Below are 17529 nucleotides of genomic sequence, written 5' to 3'. Positions count from 1 at the left end.
TTAGAATTGTAATATTTTTCACTACTTTCTAACACATTTACTTCACAAAATAATGCAGATTATTCAGCAATGACAGTAACTGTTACGTGTAATCCTAGGTATAGGAAAAAACTAAATAAGTACTGATTAGTAATGAGTAAAACGTAAAAGACACATCTGATGTGGCATTCAAACATTCAGAGCTTGACAGATTTTGTTACCAAACATTTTTTTAAGAGTTGATACACAGCCGTGACTAAGTGTTAAACTTGGTGAAACACATCATGTTTAATGCACAGAGATAGAACTGACATTGATTTCCTTCCATAGCTCTCTTTAAGACGACAAATAAGCACATTTCTAAAATGTCAGTATTATTAAAATTTAGGCTGGAGAAACTCATGAAAACAACATGATAAAACTCATAATGGTCGCCACAGTGAAATGAAATGTTGACCTTGTTGTGACCTTGCTGTTTAATGCAAAGTATTGCAAATTAATTCCATTATGTGCAGTGAGTGTTCCAACATTGGACTGTTGAATTTTTCTTATTGTTTTGCTTGTGTGTTTTATTATTATTATTATTTTTTTTATAAAGCAAGCTATTTAGACAATCTGGCTGGTGATCTTTCTATATAATTTTTATGGTTATTTGCATGTTTCATTGCCTGTTTACATGGTATAATTGCATCAGTTTGCATTACATCTGTCCAGGCAACCAAGTAGTTTATTAAAAATGATGTTATGATAAGGTCTTAAAAATCTTTAAATCTCATTTTAAGGGACTAGAACACTTAAGGGATGTGTTTTTTTCTATGATAATTCTGTCTGCCATAATTGACGGATGGAAAAAAACAGATCGTGATTACAATAATTTTCTACAGTGTACTAGAAGGAGAAGTAGGAATGACGCACGAAAGAAGCCATTGAGGCTTAATGGAGAGCACTAGACACTCTTAGGTGGAGTGATATTAGACTCGGGGTTTGTGTGGTTTGTGTGGACAGGTGAATGTAAGTATGAGCTGAGTTTTCAGTTCATATTTGACTCAAAACATAAGACTGATTTAAAATTAGATAATATTTTGTGGCGGCCAGTTTAAATTGACTATCAAGCAGCATATTTTGCTTGTCGTTACTGAAGCAGCCAGATATAGCATCCCTGTCATATCAGTTCCAGGTTGAAGCTGTGTGAAAATGATATTACAGAACCTTTATGAAATGAAAAGTTGATCTTCATGTCATGTTGAGAAGTTACACATATTGCAGAGTTGTCAGTTTCCCTGTATTTTCCTCTATTAATATAATTACAGATAACAGACACCAGCATGTTTATATTAAGTGCTTTAAGGTGGTTATTATTTCATCTCTGAGCCACAATGTGTTTTCATCACAGACTGATAAACACTTAGTCCTGTGCTGTGAGGGTGTTTTATGTGTAAGGTCAGTGTGAGCCTGCAAATGAATGCAGCCTGTGTGGAGGCAGAGCAGGAAGCAGGGTGACTCACTGACCTTATGGCCCTGAGAAATCATCTGCCTCTGTCCAAGGTGCTGGAAACACTTTGCATAATTTCTCCTCTTCCTCCTACACAGAACCAATTCAGACTCTGCTCTCCATACAAGCGCTATGAACCCAAACCCTCAGGACCCCTTTGGCATGAACCAGCAGATGGGTCGAGGTCCCCCCCAGCGTAATGGTGAGAGTAACATACACACGCAGCACAAAATACTAACCTTCAAAGAGAGCAGTTGTTTTACTTTTGTGTTTGTTTGACAGTTGGACTGTTTCACTGCTTCACTGTGCAGAATGATGTGCGTGCCGCATGTGACATTAGGAGGCTGTTTTCTTATTCAGTTTCTCTGTGCTAACCTTCAGTCTCAATGTAAGACAAAGCAAAATTTAACAATGAGTGTGGAAGTCGCTTATGGTCCAATATGCAACTCAAAATGTACTTTTCAGTGAAGTAAACATTTTCTATCCAGCAGTTAAACCTCTTAAATGAACAATAGTTGCATACTTAAAGACTTTTAATGAAGGAATCTACCTTTTAGTGGAATATCCTCATATTTTACATATAAGCAAATCATTGGAATAGGGTTGGGTGATTGGTTTGAATATATCAGTGATTGGCAAAGATCATTGCTGGCTGATTTTTTTGGGGCGATTCTTGTCATTTTTAATTTAAGGGTCTGCCTCCTTGAGAATTAATCTCTGTAGATAATTAACCTGTAACCACCGGACACTTTTTCAAATAGTGTTGGACAGCTGTGTAGCCTGTCTTTACAAGGCGTGCAGAGCCAACACACCTGCACCAATATATTGGCAGCCACTGGTTGTTAGACTGTCGGTGGCCAGTTGGAAAATTTTAACGTATTGGCCAACCCTGTTTAGAATTGACATAACAATAAAAACTGTATTAGATGTTTGCTGTAAAAGTCTCAAATCTCTAGTATCATTCAGGTCATTCAGTCATTCATTATCATCATTGCTTGCTCCAGAGAGCAAATTATCAGAGCTGCTGCCTTTGACAGCTGATCAGAATTCCTCACTGTGATTATAGAAAAAGATCTTGCTCTTCAGATTTTCTGCTACATTGGATCTAGCCAATTAACAGTATGAAGTATTTTATGCCTGTTCAATTATTACATCTGTATGGTAGCTTTGCAGTCTCTTCTTTTTTCCACTTTTTTCACTCTGATAAATGAGTCCTATATAAAATAGTAGAGACGAACAGACAACAGAATTTATTAACAGATGAAAAATAAGTGGAATATCTACTGTATTCACAAGAGACAGTCTAGAGACACAAATTAAATCTGCTTGCATAAGGAGACATCACTTTAAACATTCAGCCAGTGCATTATACTTTGTAGCAGAGCTGCAGTCTTGTGAGAGCAGAAGTCCAGGTCACTGCTGCTCAAAGTCGTCCTGTTTTTAAACTAGAGAGACCCTCTCAGTCACATGTAGTGAGCAGGCTGCTTCTCTGCTGGGTCCATGTCATAGTAATCATGCTAGTTTATGGTGTTTGTGTTTCTGTCCCTCTGGTCATTTATTAACAGAGAACACAGTCCATCCAGCCAGCTGCTTTTCAAACCCACCGAGCCACTCTTAAGCTCAGTTACACAAACCACTATCAGGTCAACAGAAATGTTCTGTTTATGCTTTTGTAATCAGTCCAAAGAAAATAATGTAACTCTTAAGTCAAATAATTCATCTTCCACCCAACCCTTCTCACACTCTCCATCCCCTCACTCGCGCCTGTCTGCTGAGCGGTTTCCATCTGAGTGTCCAGTGTGTTTCTGACAGTGTTTGTCACTTTTGTCTGATCTCAGCGCTGATGAAGTGTGGACTGGATGAGAGAAGTGCTCCTCCAGTGGATTACTGCTCAGTGTGTTTAGCCAACAAGCTTAAACAGGATATTGCTTTAAGATCTGGGCCAAGTATGAGTGTCATGTACAAACAGAATCAACTCAGTATAAGTATATGAATTACAGCACACTGTCTGTTGTGCTTTAAGTGGCTCACCTTAGACCCAGTTGGAAATTATGGTGGTGTGTGTGTCTGTGTGTTGAATAGCTGATATCAGGTATTTCACGTTTATCATTGATCCCTGTTTGTTACATTTATGTCCTATCAAAATCTTTTTGTAGGGCTGCAACAAATTGACCTGTAATTTTCTCAGGTAATCATTTGTTTCTGTAGAGTACCCTTCACAAGTTCCCAGAGTCCATACCGATGTTATCAGATGTCTTGTTCTGTCGGACAGACAGTCCAAAACTTAAATAATGCTCTGTGTACTAGAAGTAGGGCTGACCTGAATATCATTTTGGAACTTCTACGCTTCAGTGAGAAATACCTGTGAATATTCAGAGCTTCAGAGTGGGGGGACAGTAATTGAACAGTTGGACAGCGGTGTTAGCATGCAGGTCACACCAACATCAGCCATTATAGAAAAAAAGGACATTTTAGCAGTTGGAAGTCAGCTAAGCCATTATTTACTACTGTTACATTTTCAGGTGATTTGCCAGTTTTCTTTGTCAGATCTTACACTGGACTTTTTGAGGATCATCTTCTCAGATGTGAATGTTATTCCAGATGCTTAACTACACATCTTGGTAGCATTCTTCTAACTTGTGAGCCCGTCATGTGTTCAAATATCACTGCCCCATTGTCAGTGCTGGCCACATGACTGCGTTACATGACTGCACAAAACTAACAACTAAATGTCCTGGTCTGGAATAACTAATAATAATTAATGTTGTTGCATGATTAATAATGTTGGATAACTATTTCTTATTTCATGTGCTATGCGGAATTGTTGGCAGTAGTGCATATATAAAATGAACAATTAAAAAACTGAGCTTTCAAACACTGATTTGGGTGTGGATTACCATGGCAACAGGCAAAGCTTCAATGCATTCAGGTCCGCCCTGCACAGGAGACTAAGAAAACCAGAAGATATTCAAATTTTAAACCTGTGTATTCTTGCATTTCTGTTTAAAATATTACTTTTATGATTAATCAGTAACTTAAAGAGATGCTGATTAATTATCTGTCCATCAACTAACTGATTAATCGACTCTTCTCTGGTGCAGAGTCTCATTCAGCGCAGAACTGCCCGACCTAGAATCAGACCGTTATAGTGAACTGTATATGTAAGGAGTTTTATATTTCCCCCATGTTGAACTCAGCTGTCTGTGAAGTATCACATAGTATATACAGTACAGTCTTCTTGCATAACCTGCTGTATATAGTCCACCAGCACATAGTACACATATCTGTACAGGCTGTACATCCTTTCCTCCAAAAGACGCTGTGACACCAATTTGGTTCATGATGGGGAACGAGCAGCACTGCCTCATCTCCCGGCTGCTGCAATTGCTGGAGCGCAGAGAGCTGTGAAGACCCAGGGCCTCATTGACACCTCAAGGTTTCAGCGGGTTTCGAGTGGTGTTAAGCCCTGGCTGATTAAAGAAGCATCTAACTAGAAATTACAGCTATGACTCACACTGCCGGGGCGGAAACACTTGGAGCAGAGGAGTTCAGTTACAGTCTTTTTGGTTTCATTTCTTTTCTGCCAATTGTTGTCAATGGAAAAGGAAAAGGAACCAGTCCGCGGAGATCAAACAGTCCTTTTGCAGCTGACAGGACCTCTGATTACTAGTCGCTCCAGCAGTAGACAGTGATACCTTTTTTCTGAACCCTGGGCATTTATAACTCACATATTGAGCGCATCGCACGGTGTTAAGTGATTCAGGCAAGGACACAAGCCAGACATTTTCCATCCCAGTTGTCCTGTTTCAGCTCTCTGCAAGCAACAGCAAAGAGACACCTTTAAAGGGGAAATGAAATGATGCTAGACTGTGACTGTTGTATCGCCTCATTGTCCCATCTGTTCCAGCAGCCGAAAAGCTGCCTCTCAAAATGAATGGGCCTCAGAGAGAATGAGAACATGGAAGGAGAAGGAACGGATGGGCAACAGATCAAAGGCTAATGTAAGAGAAGCAGAGTTCAAGTCTGAGTGATGAGGAGACTTCAAGAGAAACAAAAAACTTTTTTTTTCCTAACAAGCAACAGAGTGCACAGGAAGTGTTGTTGCTTAACACAAGAGTTAGACACGGAATAGCTAAAAGTTAAAAGGAGGAGAAGACAAAGGCATGTGTATCTGGCATTGGGTCTACAGTAAAGGGGAAGAGAAAGAGGCTCTTTGTGGCATGAGAAAAACAATGGCCCTCTCTTTAGTCCTCATCAGTCTGTGACCCCCCCACCTTCACCCACCACCCAACTTCTCTCCCCCCTTTCCTCATCTCTGTGACTAATAACATGATGCCAGATGCCCAGCTGTTGTGTTTATGAAACTGCACAGTAATTGCAGAGTGTATTCCAAAGGGCCTGTTCCTGTCAGAGGGACTGATTATTGTTCCAGACATGCTGGAATAATTCAAACAGCTGGTTAATATTGAATATCCTCTAATGTTCCTCTGCTTTTGTTTTTATGTCTTTCTTTATTTCTTCATCTATCTTCCCTCCACCCCTTCTTTTTTTTTGTTTTTTTGTGGAGGCTGGCATGCAGCTAGTGTAAATGAGGCAGAGGTGGACGGCTCTGGAGATGGTGAGTTGCATTCTTTTTCTTCTATAGTCAAGACATAAAACATTACATAAGATTATCTGTAGAACTTATTTAAAGTGTATCTTCTTCTCTACAGTCTTCTCCTTCCCCACCCTGCCAAATGAGGAGAGTCTAATAGGTGTCAGTAAGCCCCTTCCCAAGCAGCTGTGGGAGGCCAAGAAGGTGAGACTGCTGTTCATTTTTAATCCTTCATCATTGCTTTAACCATGACAACTCCATATGGAGGCATACTGACATCTGTGTATGTTGGCATTCACTGCATTTACAAATGATGGCTGTCTTGACAGGGTCAGGCCTACAACATTTATTTCATTATTGTATGATTGTTTAAAAAAAAAAGTGATTAGGAAGAATGTCAAAAAATGTGGCGTCCAAATCATGGTGGAGGAAAACATAGATGATGTCAAACTAGATGAAAAGGCATACATTTTTAAAAAATCATGCTGATTTTTCTGTCCAGGCCTCACAAGTTGTTCTAGACACAGGATCAGTTGTCCTCCACTATTACGCAATGCACGAGATGAAATGACAAATTGTGAAGCCCAGCACTCATTTTAATTCTTGACAGTCAATGTCTCTTTGGATCTGGACACTATGTTAGTTCTTAGATTTCCAGAAGAAGCACCCAACTACAACCAGAACCAGAGCCAGGATGTCATGTGTGTGTGTGTAATGGATTTCAGGTGGCGTGTGGCTCATTACAGATAGAAATATACTGATCTGATATGCAGGACCAGTATCAGTGCAGATACTAACCTCATTATGCGGATCTGGTGTCAACCATGATAAGACTGATCTACATTAAACCTGCAGTGTGGAACTTTTGTCTCCCCCCTCTGGCAGTGAGAGTAATCACACAAACACTGCTGATGCACGCTTATGACCTATTTGTCCTCGCTGTCCATCGCTTTCTTCTGCAGACTGTAACCCTTCTTCTGAACATGAAAGAAGTTTCTGTTTTATCTGCTGCATCAGAAACTTTTCTTAGACACTTCCCTAGGTTTTTCTGCCATAGGCTTCATCATACTCCTAGTTGCTGTTACCTACTCTAACTCCATCGCTATGATTGCTCCCCTATTCAACTCTTGCAAACCAATTGTGACTGGTTGACATAAATGTTGATATGTTATTTGTGGAATATGCATCAGCTTCTAGCATAATTGCAATTTTGTATGTTTCTGTTTCAGGTCCAGTCTCTGGCATCAAGACCTAAATCCTGTGAAGTGCCTGGAATCAAGTAAGTCTAAGGAGAGAAACACAGGGGTAGTGTTGAATGTTTTGCTTATTCGTAAATAAACTTTCTTATCATTGACATAATGTTACACAGCTTATTTGAATGCCACTGCACCCCATATCAGATTCTGTCATTCAAAATAGGATGTGGGTGTTCACCACAAGTAGTAATTGTTATAGTTGGTCAACAGAAGCAATGAATTCCTAGAAATGATTTGCTCCCTGTCCCCACCTTGTCAAACAGGATGTCTGTCTTCCTCTTTACACCTCTAACCCTTTTAAAGTAAGAGGAACACACTTGTTTTTACAATCAAATTCCATTGGCTTTGTTCAGCAGCAGTTTGTTAACATTATTTGCTAACATATTATCCCTCTACAAATGACCCCCGGTGTCATGTCATGAATTAGAAACAAACAGACAGCTCAGTTTTTATTAGCTAAGTCATGTTGCCAGTAGCTGCTACAGATCAGGCATGATTTACAGTTATATATTCATATTGTTAATATAAAGAGACTACTACAGTCTTCTGAAGAGCTTTTTAAGATTCTTAGAAAGAAGGCCTCTTGTCTATTGTGGAAATAAATAATTTAACAGAGCGATAAAGAAGAAGACAGACCTGCATCACCGGTGCCAAGTTTCTCTGGTCTCTTTGTTTTCTCTTTTTCTGACTGAGAGATAAACACTGTTTGTATGTTTGTGGAGGCAAGCATTTGTTGTGCCAGTTTGTGTGTGTGGGGACAGACAACAATGAGTCACAGTTGCTGCTCATATGCTGTTAATGCAGCATATGAGCAGAAATGGAAATTGGAGAAATAATTGAGGAAATGGAGAGTGGGTGGAAAAAAAGAAGAGGCTAGAACAAGTGGATGGGAGTCAAAAGAAACATCTTGTCAATTCAAAATGGCAATGGCAGCACATTTAATGACCCTACCTTTAATTATGCACAATATTTAAATGAATTCAAGCGGACTCTGAGCCACAGTGTTGTTCCAGATGAATCAAACAAGTTTTCTGTCTTCCTTCTCCTCAGTATATTCCCATCTCCGGAGCAGAACCCCGGTCTGTCTCACTACCAGGGCTCATTAAACACCGGCGGTTCACTGCCTGACCTCAGCAACCTGCACTTCCCCTCCCCACTCTCTACCCCGCTGGACCCTGAGGACAATGGAGGGTATCCAAACCTCAGCGGCGGCAGCAGCACCGGAAACCTGCCAGCCGCCATGATGCACTTAGGCATCGGCAACTCACAGGGTGGGTGCAGTGAAGCTTTGTACTTGTGTGTTTGCTTTTCTTTTTGGCTTGTGACCATTAAAATGAAGTAATGTCTACTTGCCACCCCTTCCCGGTTGACTCACAGTTTTTGATTTGATTTGTTTTGTTCCTTTTAATAAGTATTGGAGGTAAAAATTCAATCGGGAGACAAAATAATATTGTGTGATGTTCTTACTGTTTGTCCTCTGATCCAGTAGCTGCATTTTGTTCTTGTTAAGATAAGTTTAGATTACAGCTACAATTGAGACTGTTACCGTAACAGCAGGAGAAATTATGTTTAAAATAAACCTGAAACAAAGTCATAAATCATTTTGAAACTGTGTCACAGTTTACAGATCCAGAACGATAACAGTCTGGTTGTAATCAGAGCTAAATGTAGAAAGATCAGAGGAAGTTTGGCATAACACTCCATATCTCCAAACCCCTGGATATGGAGGGAATTTGACTGGAGGAATTAGATTTGTTCTTTCAGCTGTTGACACATTAAAAATAAATATCCATCCTCAGCAGCAGTGGTGCAGACTGTGTGGGCATAAATGCAAATGACATCTTCTGTTCATGTGAAAGTATTAAAATTTCTTTGGGAGAATATATGTTTAACCCATAAAGACATATTAGGACAGTGAGATAACATCTAGGTATTAGCTGATATGAACATCTAAACAGTAGAGTAGGGAATATACTTTAAATCACATTTAATTCCCATGCTTTGTTGATCTTTGTTTTGTAAAATATATTCAAGTTCTTATCAAATTAAAGGTGATCCCCCCCCCCCCCCCCCCAAAATAGAAAACTGGCCAAAATTCGAGAGCAAACAGTATCATCTTACTGCAGTGTCTGTTTTGAGTTAGAAATTTAGTAATTAGTAATTTTCCTCTTTTTCTCCATTGAGTTGTGGCACTTTAGACATTAGTGAGACACATGGCTTTAGATGAATGTTTTTCCCTGCTGTGGTATTGTCACAAGAATTTGTCTTCTTGATGGATTTGGGGTATCTGAATTGATTTAGTCATTCAGAATGTCTCCCTTCCCACTGTCAGGACTAAAAAGTCTGTGGCTTAAAGTCAGGAACCAGTGTTTTGAGCAGGTGCCAGGTTTCTTCCTCTGCCCGCAAACCGACCATACATTATGGGTAGCTCATTGAATGATCTCTCTGTCTCCTTCCTCACTCTGAACTTCGCTGCCTGATCTGATCTCACCCACCGCTGCTCCCTCTCAGTCTTTCCTCTCTGTATTTTGTGAGTAGGATGTGTGGTTGGGCTCCCATGTCGAACACAGTTCAGCTTGGCCGAGCACCAAAGTGACGGAGGAACTTTGACCCTGTTTTGGCTCGCTACAATCAGCTCTTTTCTTTTTCCCTCAGTTTCCCTCTGTCCTCTCATTTTCCTCTCACTCTGCTCTCCATCTTTCTCTCCCCCCAATCACACAATAAAGTCTAGTGTTTTAGGTTTAAGACTGGAGAGCATGCTGGAAAATCAAGTACATACTACATCATAACTTCCACATGTTCTCTTTGGTTTCTAAGGGTTCATATCTGCTCTGGATTCACAGCCTTATTAGTTTCATTTTAATGTACATTTATGCTCTCATGCTTTTTGAATCTTTCTGATCAGTACGCCCATGTCTTGTTGTCTTTATTGTCCCTGCAGGACTCTCCTCCTCTCTGAGCAACCCCTCAATTCAGGCGTCCCTCAACAACTGCCAGCTGCAGTCTTCGCTCAGCAATCCGTCCATCAACTCGTCCCTGCGTATGTCCAGCAACTCCCCCCGGCGACGACCAGCTCCCATCAGCCCCCTCACCCTGTCTCCAGGTGCTGAGCAGCGCAGGGGTTTGGCCAAGCAGCTGTCTCCCACCATGTCCCCTTCGCTGTCCCCCATCACACAGGTACACACACCAAAAGTCTCACAACTCCCTGAGGACAACAGGGATTGATTATTTTGTAGTGCACTGGAATCACAAGAAAAACTTAAATCTGTACACATATAATATAAGAAGTAGTTTTGTGTATCCTGTTTGTGAAGATTAACAAAGTTAATACATCTGGGGGCATGTTTTGTTGAGCTTTTGTTGATCTGTTTGGCTCACATGGGAGAAAAACGACCTCTGTTGTCAAAAATACTTCTGTAACAAGAGGACATTTAAAATTATACAAATTAAGATTCAACCCAAAAGTAAAAATTCCTGCCACTGCACAACACTGGTGCGATTGTTTTTGATGGGGAGAGTGTAGCTGAGTAATGACACTACATTCACAATAAATAAACGTCATTAAACTTGTAGTCAGTCTTTAGTGACTCCTGCTGGCTCTCTCTCCTGTGTAGGGAGTTGCTTTGGATACCAGCAACATGCCAAGGGAGCCACCCCCACCCTACCCTCTCTACCAGCAATCCCAGCATGCAGTGGACCAGGGCCGACAACGGCAACAGCAGCACCAGCAGCATCAGCAGCAGCAGCAGCAGCAGTCACAACAACAACAGCAGCAGCAGCAACAGCCTGTTTCCCCTCTTCAGAGCATCCCACTGGACTTCAACACGAGCCAAGTGAGTGCCATAAAGACAGCCTTTGTCAGGGAGTGTGTGTGCATGCCATGCTTCTAATTTGTTGTTTTTGTCCCCCTACAGGGCAGAAACTAGTGTGGGAGATTAGATTCAACATTGTAATTCTATTAACCCACACTGATTTGAGCAATCACATTTACCCTGTAGTTTGTTTTTATGCAGATAAAATTGTAGACAGATTAAAAAAACAACAGATTAAAATATTCTGCAAATGTTGTCTATAGCTATAAATGTAAATATCTAAACATATTGAGTAATATTCAACAGTAAATCCTCACTTTGGAGAAGCTGGAAACATTGATAAATGATTGCACTTAGTCTAGATGAAGAGACCCTTTATGGTTATAATGTTATTTGATTATAGCTCCAGGTAGTCACAGTACTAACTACTCATAAAGCCTGCTGTACTCCACCTCAATGAACCATTATTAAAAAGTTATTTATCACACATCATAGTTAGTCTCACAGAAACTTGCAGACCATTTTCTCTCTTCCCAAAGTTGATGACGTTTGGACGTTTTGTGATTCCTTGTTCTTCCCTGACAGCACAACAATATGGCAACACTCTTCAGTGACCCCTTCATGGAGCCCCAGTACTCCAATCGTCAGAGCAAGACCCTCCCCTATCAGGTACCAGTCAGCACACACACAGACACAGTATATGCATGTTTTCTCTAGCACAGTTGTGGAGGCCAACAAATACAGACAATATAGATGTGAAAATGTGATGTATTGGTAATTTGGAAAATCACAGCTGCAATCAATCACTCAAAGAAGAATCCCCTGAGAAGGTGCCCTGAAAGGTTAGTATGTCAGCAGGATACATCCAAATCTTATCAATGGATTTTAATATCATTGTTAATGTCACGGTTTTTCAAATACTGCCAACGTCATGAGAAAACACTGTAAACCACATCACATAAAATCTGCTCCAAGGGTAAATACGACAACAGTTCAGCTCACTGATCCTTTGTGTTTCCTCTCGATTTGCCATTTTCTCTCCACCATCTGCCATCTAGTTGGACCAGTTCAGTCTGTTGGAAAACGCAATGAGCTCCACAGCGGGGGGTTCTTGCTTCGACCCTTCCTCCTCTGGCTCCTCGCTCTACTACTCCCAGGCTGCTCTCTCAGGACTGGGTGGCAGCCATGGCAGCCTGCAGGACCCGATGCACATGAGGGCCAGCATGCTGTACTCCAACTGCAGCGGAGGACTCCCTAACATCATACTCACCGGTGAGTCCGGCAGGCCAGTTGGCTGTTCTCATATAGGATAACAGGTGATCTGTGAGGGGACTGGTGAGTTTCTATGGTGCATCCTGGTCATGAGGAATTCATGGGAAAAATTAGTTGGTGGTTTAAAGCTGCATTAATAGAATTTTAGCCGCTAGGGGCAGAATAATCCCGAAACAAGCTTCCAGACATACAGGACTGACATATTATTGCCTTTTTTGCCATTTAGTGCTGAGCAGAAAAAGGTAAGTATACTGGATGTTTCCGTTATTGTTCATGAAAACAGCTGCTGATCAGAGTTGATGAGAGTTTTAACCAAAACAGCGCTGAAAGAGGCAAAAAAAGTTCAGTAGAGCTTCAGAGTTAATTAGTTACTCTGTTCACATTACATGCATTGATTTGATTCAGGTAATAAAAGAAGCTTTATAGTAAAGATATGTTTCACTGTTTAGTTTATAATTATAATAAGCGACTGTAGAAAACAACGATAACGATTGGATGTAGTACAGTGTCTTTTGACCACCAACGGCCTGGCCTCAAACAGAGATTCGCAGTGTGATTCTACAGAGGAATCACTCCAAGCGTTTTGCAGTTCTTTGCAGTAAAATCATTCATTGTCTCCAGGCAGATTCAAATTATTCTTTGAATACTCCGTGTTCACACTGTGCTGTTTCACTGAATGCAGATATGAGCAAGAGTGTGCTGTCATGTTAGTGATTCTTTCCTGAGGCTCAAATCAAAGCAGTGTCTGCAGAGCACCTTGTTTTGTTTTTTTCAGTGGGTTCATATTTCTCAGGAAAATGAACACAGCTTCATAAAGATGTTGAGTTGTGTCTGTGCTGCCTCAGGCTCCAGCTCTCTTCTGGCTACAAGTGCTGATACTCAGGTCTAATTAGGGCTAAAGTTTGAACACCACCGTCATACAGGGAGGAGAGTGCCAAATGATGAGGGCAGTGAGAGTGTTGACTGCAGCAAGAGGAAGTGTGTTCTAGACTGGAAGAAACATTCATCTGTTTCTCTCTCTCTCAGATGACTCCCACCCCAGTCTGTCAAAGGATATAAGCAGTGCACTCTCCACAGTGCCTGAATGTTTTGACTCAGAGGGAGGCTTCCCGTTGGAGGATGAGCTGCGCATCGAGCCCCTCAGCCTGGATGGTCTGAGTATGCTCAGTGATCCTGACATGGTGCTGCCGGACCCGTCTGTGGAGGATACCTTTCGCAGTGACAGACTCTGAATGTAAAGAGTGTCACAGGTTTAAAAAGAAAACACACACACACACACATATGGATTTGCAGTGTATAGAGTGTACAAATCTGAATATGCATGCTTACAATCTTTGTAGGGCCACTGTGCATGCATCCACTGCCACTAAGATTCATTAAATGTGAAAGACATTAACACCACATACACAGTCATGGACACTTTTAAAAGAGGAGACTTGTGAACAAACACTGTTTACACCTGCTTCACGCAAAGTTACCCTCATACACACTCGAGCTCGTATTTCTATTTAGGAGGGGGAGTGATGCGGTTTAGAGTTTAAGATCAGCTTTGGGATCAGAAGCAGGTCCACATCTGAGACTCTGCGTCTCCCCCCTCGAACCAAAAAGACCTGGACAAACACATGAGGTGATGCAGCGAGGAGCCAAAAAGTCCTCCCCGCTTCGTTTTCTCTCATCATCAGCTCACAGCCCCCCTGAAGCCATGGCAACCTCGTCGCCATGGTTACACACCATAGCAACCCCATTGCAGTGCTGAAGAGCAGCAGAAATGCCTACACACGATTCACTTTTCTTACAGCTCCAGTATATGAGTGAATGAGAGCTCAGAGATGAAACATCTGGCAGCCAGTTTTCTTCAGGTGAAGTAAAATCCAGTTGTGCGGCAGCTGCTTCAGGCTCTCAAACAATCATGGTAGAAATGAAGACTAAAGGAATTTAAATGTATTTCTATGCTATTAGATTATTTTTGCCACAGATTTATAAATATATATGTACACATAAACAAGCCTCAATTTCAGTCTGATTAGAATGTGTTTTCAAACTAGAGACAAAAAGGGCAAACTGTTTACAAAGATGAGATTTTAATAAGTAAATATTACTAAAGAGTATAGATTTTTTTGAATTTCTAATTAAGAAATACACTTCTAAGATGTATTACATAAATGCTATATTTTTCCGTGCGATCTGGATGGATGCCCTCCCCCCCGCCTCTGTCACAGATGAGTCAGCTGTGATTTCCTCTGGCAGAACTTTGACAGCACAGGGACAGTGTCAAAATCCACTTTTAAGAAAGGAACTTCACATTTTTGACATGTTTTTGAAAAATACTTCTATGTATATTCATCACATATGTTTTATTTTACATTTTGTACCAACTTGTAATGGCGCTTGTACTGTACTTTAAATCTTGTTGTGAATAAGGGCATGCGCTACTGTGCTACTGTGGATCGATTATGTCCCAAATATGTGTTTGCATCCGGCTTTCTGTCCTTGTGTTAAGGCAGTACAGTAACCCCCACCCCGAACCCCAGCCCCTACTCTGTGGCTGATCAGTCACAGTGACTACTCATTCAGAGAGCAGACTATAATCATGTGGACATCGGACATCATGTAACATTGCACTTAACCTCTTTTGCACTTATTGGTTCACATTGTGTAGACTAATATTTTTACAATAGGTAAGAGTGTTTTGTTTTTTTTGTTTTTTTTATCTGAAAACCCAAAGAAGATGAATGAAGCCATTAATAAGAAAAATGTGTCTTTATGTGACTAAATATGTTTAGTCATTGCACATACACACATTTCAAAGCACCAGTGACAGGTGTTTAATTTTGAGGTGATGTGTGAAAATTGATGACATTTTACTTGGGCTTTGGCCATGTGGTCCTGCAGTGATATGTTTTTGTAAAGAGCTCACATTTACAGTTGATTATGTAATAACTGAGGCATTTAGGGCATTGAGTGCCCCCTAGTGTCTCTTTTAATAAAGTCAAAGAGCTATTTTTAATATAAAAAAAGATTTGGAGCAACCTTCTGACTTCGCACTTTTATGCTATGCAAGTTTTTTCAATCAATAAGTGAAACCTGTTGAACAGGTGCAACTTGAACATTATGCAGTGTAACGTGGCTAACAGGTTCATTTTGTCATGTGCACAGTGTGTGGGATCAAATTTACTAGAAGTCACAATATTACATGTGTCCAGTGTCCACAGTGTGTGTCAATTAGAAGAGAGTCTGCATCTGTGTTTAATTGATCTACAGTCAGAGAACAAGAGAGATTGTAGTGAATGATTTTAAAGGAACTCGTGTAACATTTTGCACCAAAGACAAGATGCTGCACGGCACTGTTTGTGTGTTTTCTTCTTTTCTTTTTTTTTACTTCTCAGTCAGAAGGTGTCAGACCTGCACTGTGTGGACTGTGGGTTCTTTCTGAGTGTGTGGGAGAGATTCAGTGTGATTATTTGTCAAATACAAAATGAAGAGGGGTGTTGGGGTTATCATGAGGTTGTTTTCTAAGAATTTATATTCAGTTTAAGCTATTATACATTTTTATCTGCTTTGTTGTTAACTCTGTAAGACAGTGGATGAGTGATGGAGCCACTTTGCAGTTAAATTTTTCCAGCATTTATTATGTTTTTTTTTTTTCTTTCCTCTCTCCCAGCCTGTTTCCTGCTGTCTAAACGCCTATCTTCTGCTGCCTTACTTTGTTGTATTTTAACTTTTCATATTCCAGCAGTAACCTGTATCAGCTTGTAATCACTTCCCTTTAGCTTTAGCTCTGTTTGGTACTAACTGCCTGTGGTTGTTTTCTGTCACTTAGTCTCACTGTTTTTTTTGTTTGTTTGTTTTTTTTTGTTTTTTTTTTTTTGTTGTTTTTTTGGTGTCTTACTTTTTTTAGTTGCATATTAAATTGTACAGTTCTGTTATTTAAAGAATGTTCTTGTCCACTAGTGTTACTACTTTTTTTTTGTTGTTTTGTAATGTCATTTGTTTCCCCTCAAGACATAAAATTTTCTTAGTTTGTAACGTATGTAATAGTGCTTATCTTTCTGATTTAATATAAACAATAAAACTCTGTACTGTGTATGAAGCCTTAAGAGTACATTGTCCTACACTGTCAGAGGATAAGTTAATTGTTTCTGTCAGTAGATGGCAGCAGTGTGGTGTAGTTCAGATTTACATGTCTTGCAAACACAACATCCCTGTGTTGAGTTTGGAAAAAATATTTGAAAAATACTTTGTTTAGAGTTTTTTTACAGCCACGTTTGCTGACAGATTATTTCAGAACACTTGCAGCTTTTTCATTGCTTGATTTATTTTGTCTTCAGCTCTGCAAACCTTTCCATCTGCTTTATTCTTTAAACAAACTCACAGACCATCAGTTTAGGAAGAGGGAGCCATGAGCCAGAGATGATGTTGAATCGAAAGATGTATTTCATAAAGATATCTTGGCTTTCTTAAGAAAACGGCCTTCAAGTTTTGTCTTCTGGCTTTCACTGACCCTAACCCTGTTTTTACATACTTTGTAAAGTGTACCAGTTCTTGTTATCCAGCAGTGTCCAGCTCATTCAAAAGGCCACCACTTAAATCTTCTCAGGTGGAACTGATGGCAGTAATGCTCTGTGTTTATTTGCCAAGGTCTAAATCAGAGTCAGCTGGTAACAATTTGATGGTGGTCTCTTCCTACTTACCGGCCTGCAAACACAATCAACTGTGAGATTAATTCACTACTAAATTCCTTCTTTGTGTTTCCCTAAACAGTGATTCTTTGTAAACTGAAATGATAAGAAAAAGTTTCAAAATACCATATCTTTGATAGATAGCCGCGTGGTAAGTTTAACTCAAGACTGCCAAAACCTGTTAGCTTCAGCTGAACTTAAGAGGAAGTGGAACAAAGTAGGTTTTGTCATCACTTACATTGGGATTGTGTTAAGAAAGATATGGACAGGAAGAACAATTACAGCAAACTAACACTGTTTCAAAGAACAGATGGGCGCATGAGAATTGTTTTAGGGGGTCCCAAAGAAAAGACCTTTAAATGATAACTCCAGTATTTTTCCCACGTTTCTGGGTGTGAATGATTGCTGCACTTTTCCACATCAAAGTATGTCTGCAAAAGAGTAA

General features: G+C 40.2%; 1 protein-coding gene across 4 annotated transcripts in view; it reads left to right on the top strand.

The window, feature by feature from the left end:
* crtc3 (CREB regulated transcription coactivator 3) overlaps positions 1-16491 on the top strand; it is a 36303-nt gene extending 19812 nt beyond the window's left edge. For 2 of the 4 annotated variants that reach the window (XM_051075499.1, XM_051075493.1), the window contains 10 exons: positions 1570-1673; positions 6051-6089; positions 6184-6269; positions 7295-7344; positions 8372-8592; positions 10263-10498; positions 10936-11154; positions 11719-11802; positions 12192-12405; positions 13432-16491. In XM_051075499.1, the coding sequence (XP_050931456.1) occupies positions 1570-1673; positions 6051-6089; positions 6184-6269; positions 7295-7344; positions 8372-8592; positions 10263-10498; positions 10936-11154; positions 11719-11802; positions 12192-12405; positions 13432-13637 (1459 nt within the window). In that variant the 3' untranslated portion in view covers positions 13638-16491. Of the gene's footprint in view, positions 1-1569; positions 1674-6038; positions 6090-6183; positions 6270-7294; positions 7345-8371; positions 8593-10262; positions 10499-10935; positions 11155-11718; positions 11803-12191; positions 12406-13431 lie in introns of all 4 variants that reach the window. The other 2 variants (XM_051075494.1, XM_051075492.1) reach the window with 1 other exon arrangement.
* The last annotated feature ends 1038 nt before the right edge of the window (positions 16492-17529 follow it).

Source organism: Lates calcarifer, linkage group LG2 (assembly GCF_001640805.2).
Source record: "Lates calcarifer isolate ASB-BC8 linkage group LG2, TLL_Latcal_v3, whole genome shotgun sequence".
Classification (NCBI taxonomy): domain Eukaryota; kingdom Metazoa; phylum Chordata; class Actinopteri; family Centropomidae; genus Lates; species Lates calcarifer.
The sequence above is the reverse complement of the archived record's forward strand: the minus strand, read 5'-3'. Positions and strand labels throughout refer to the sequence as shown.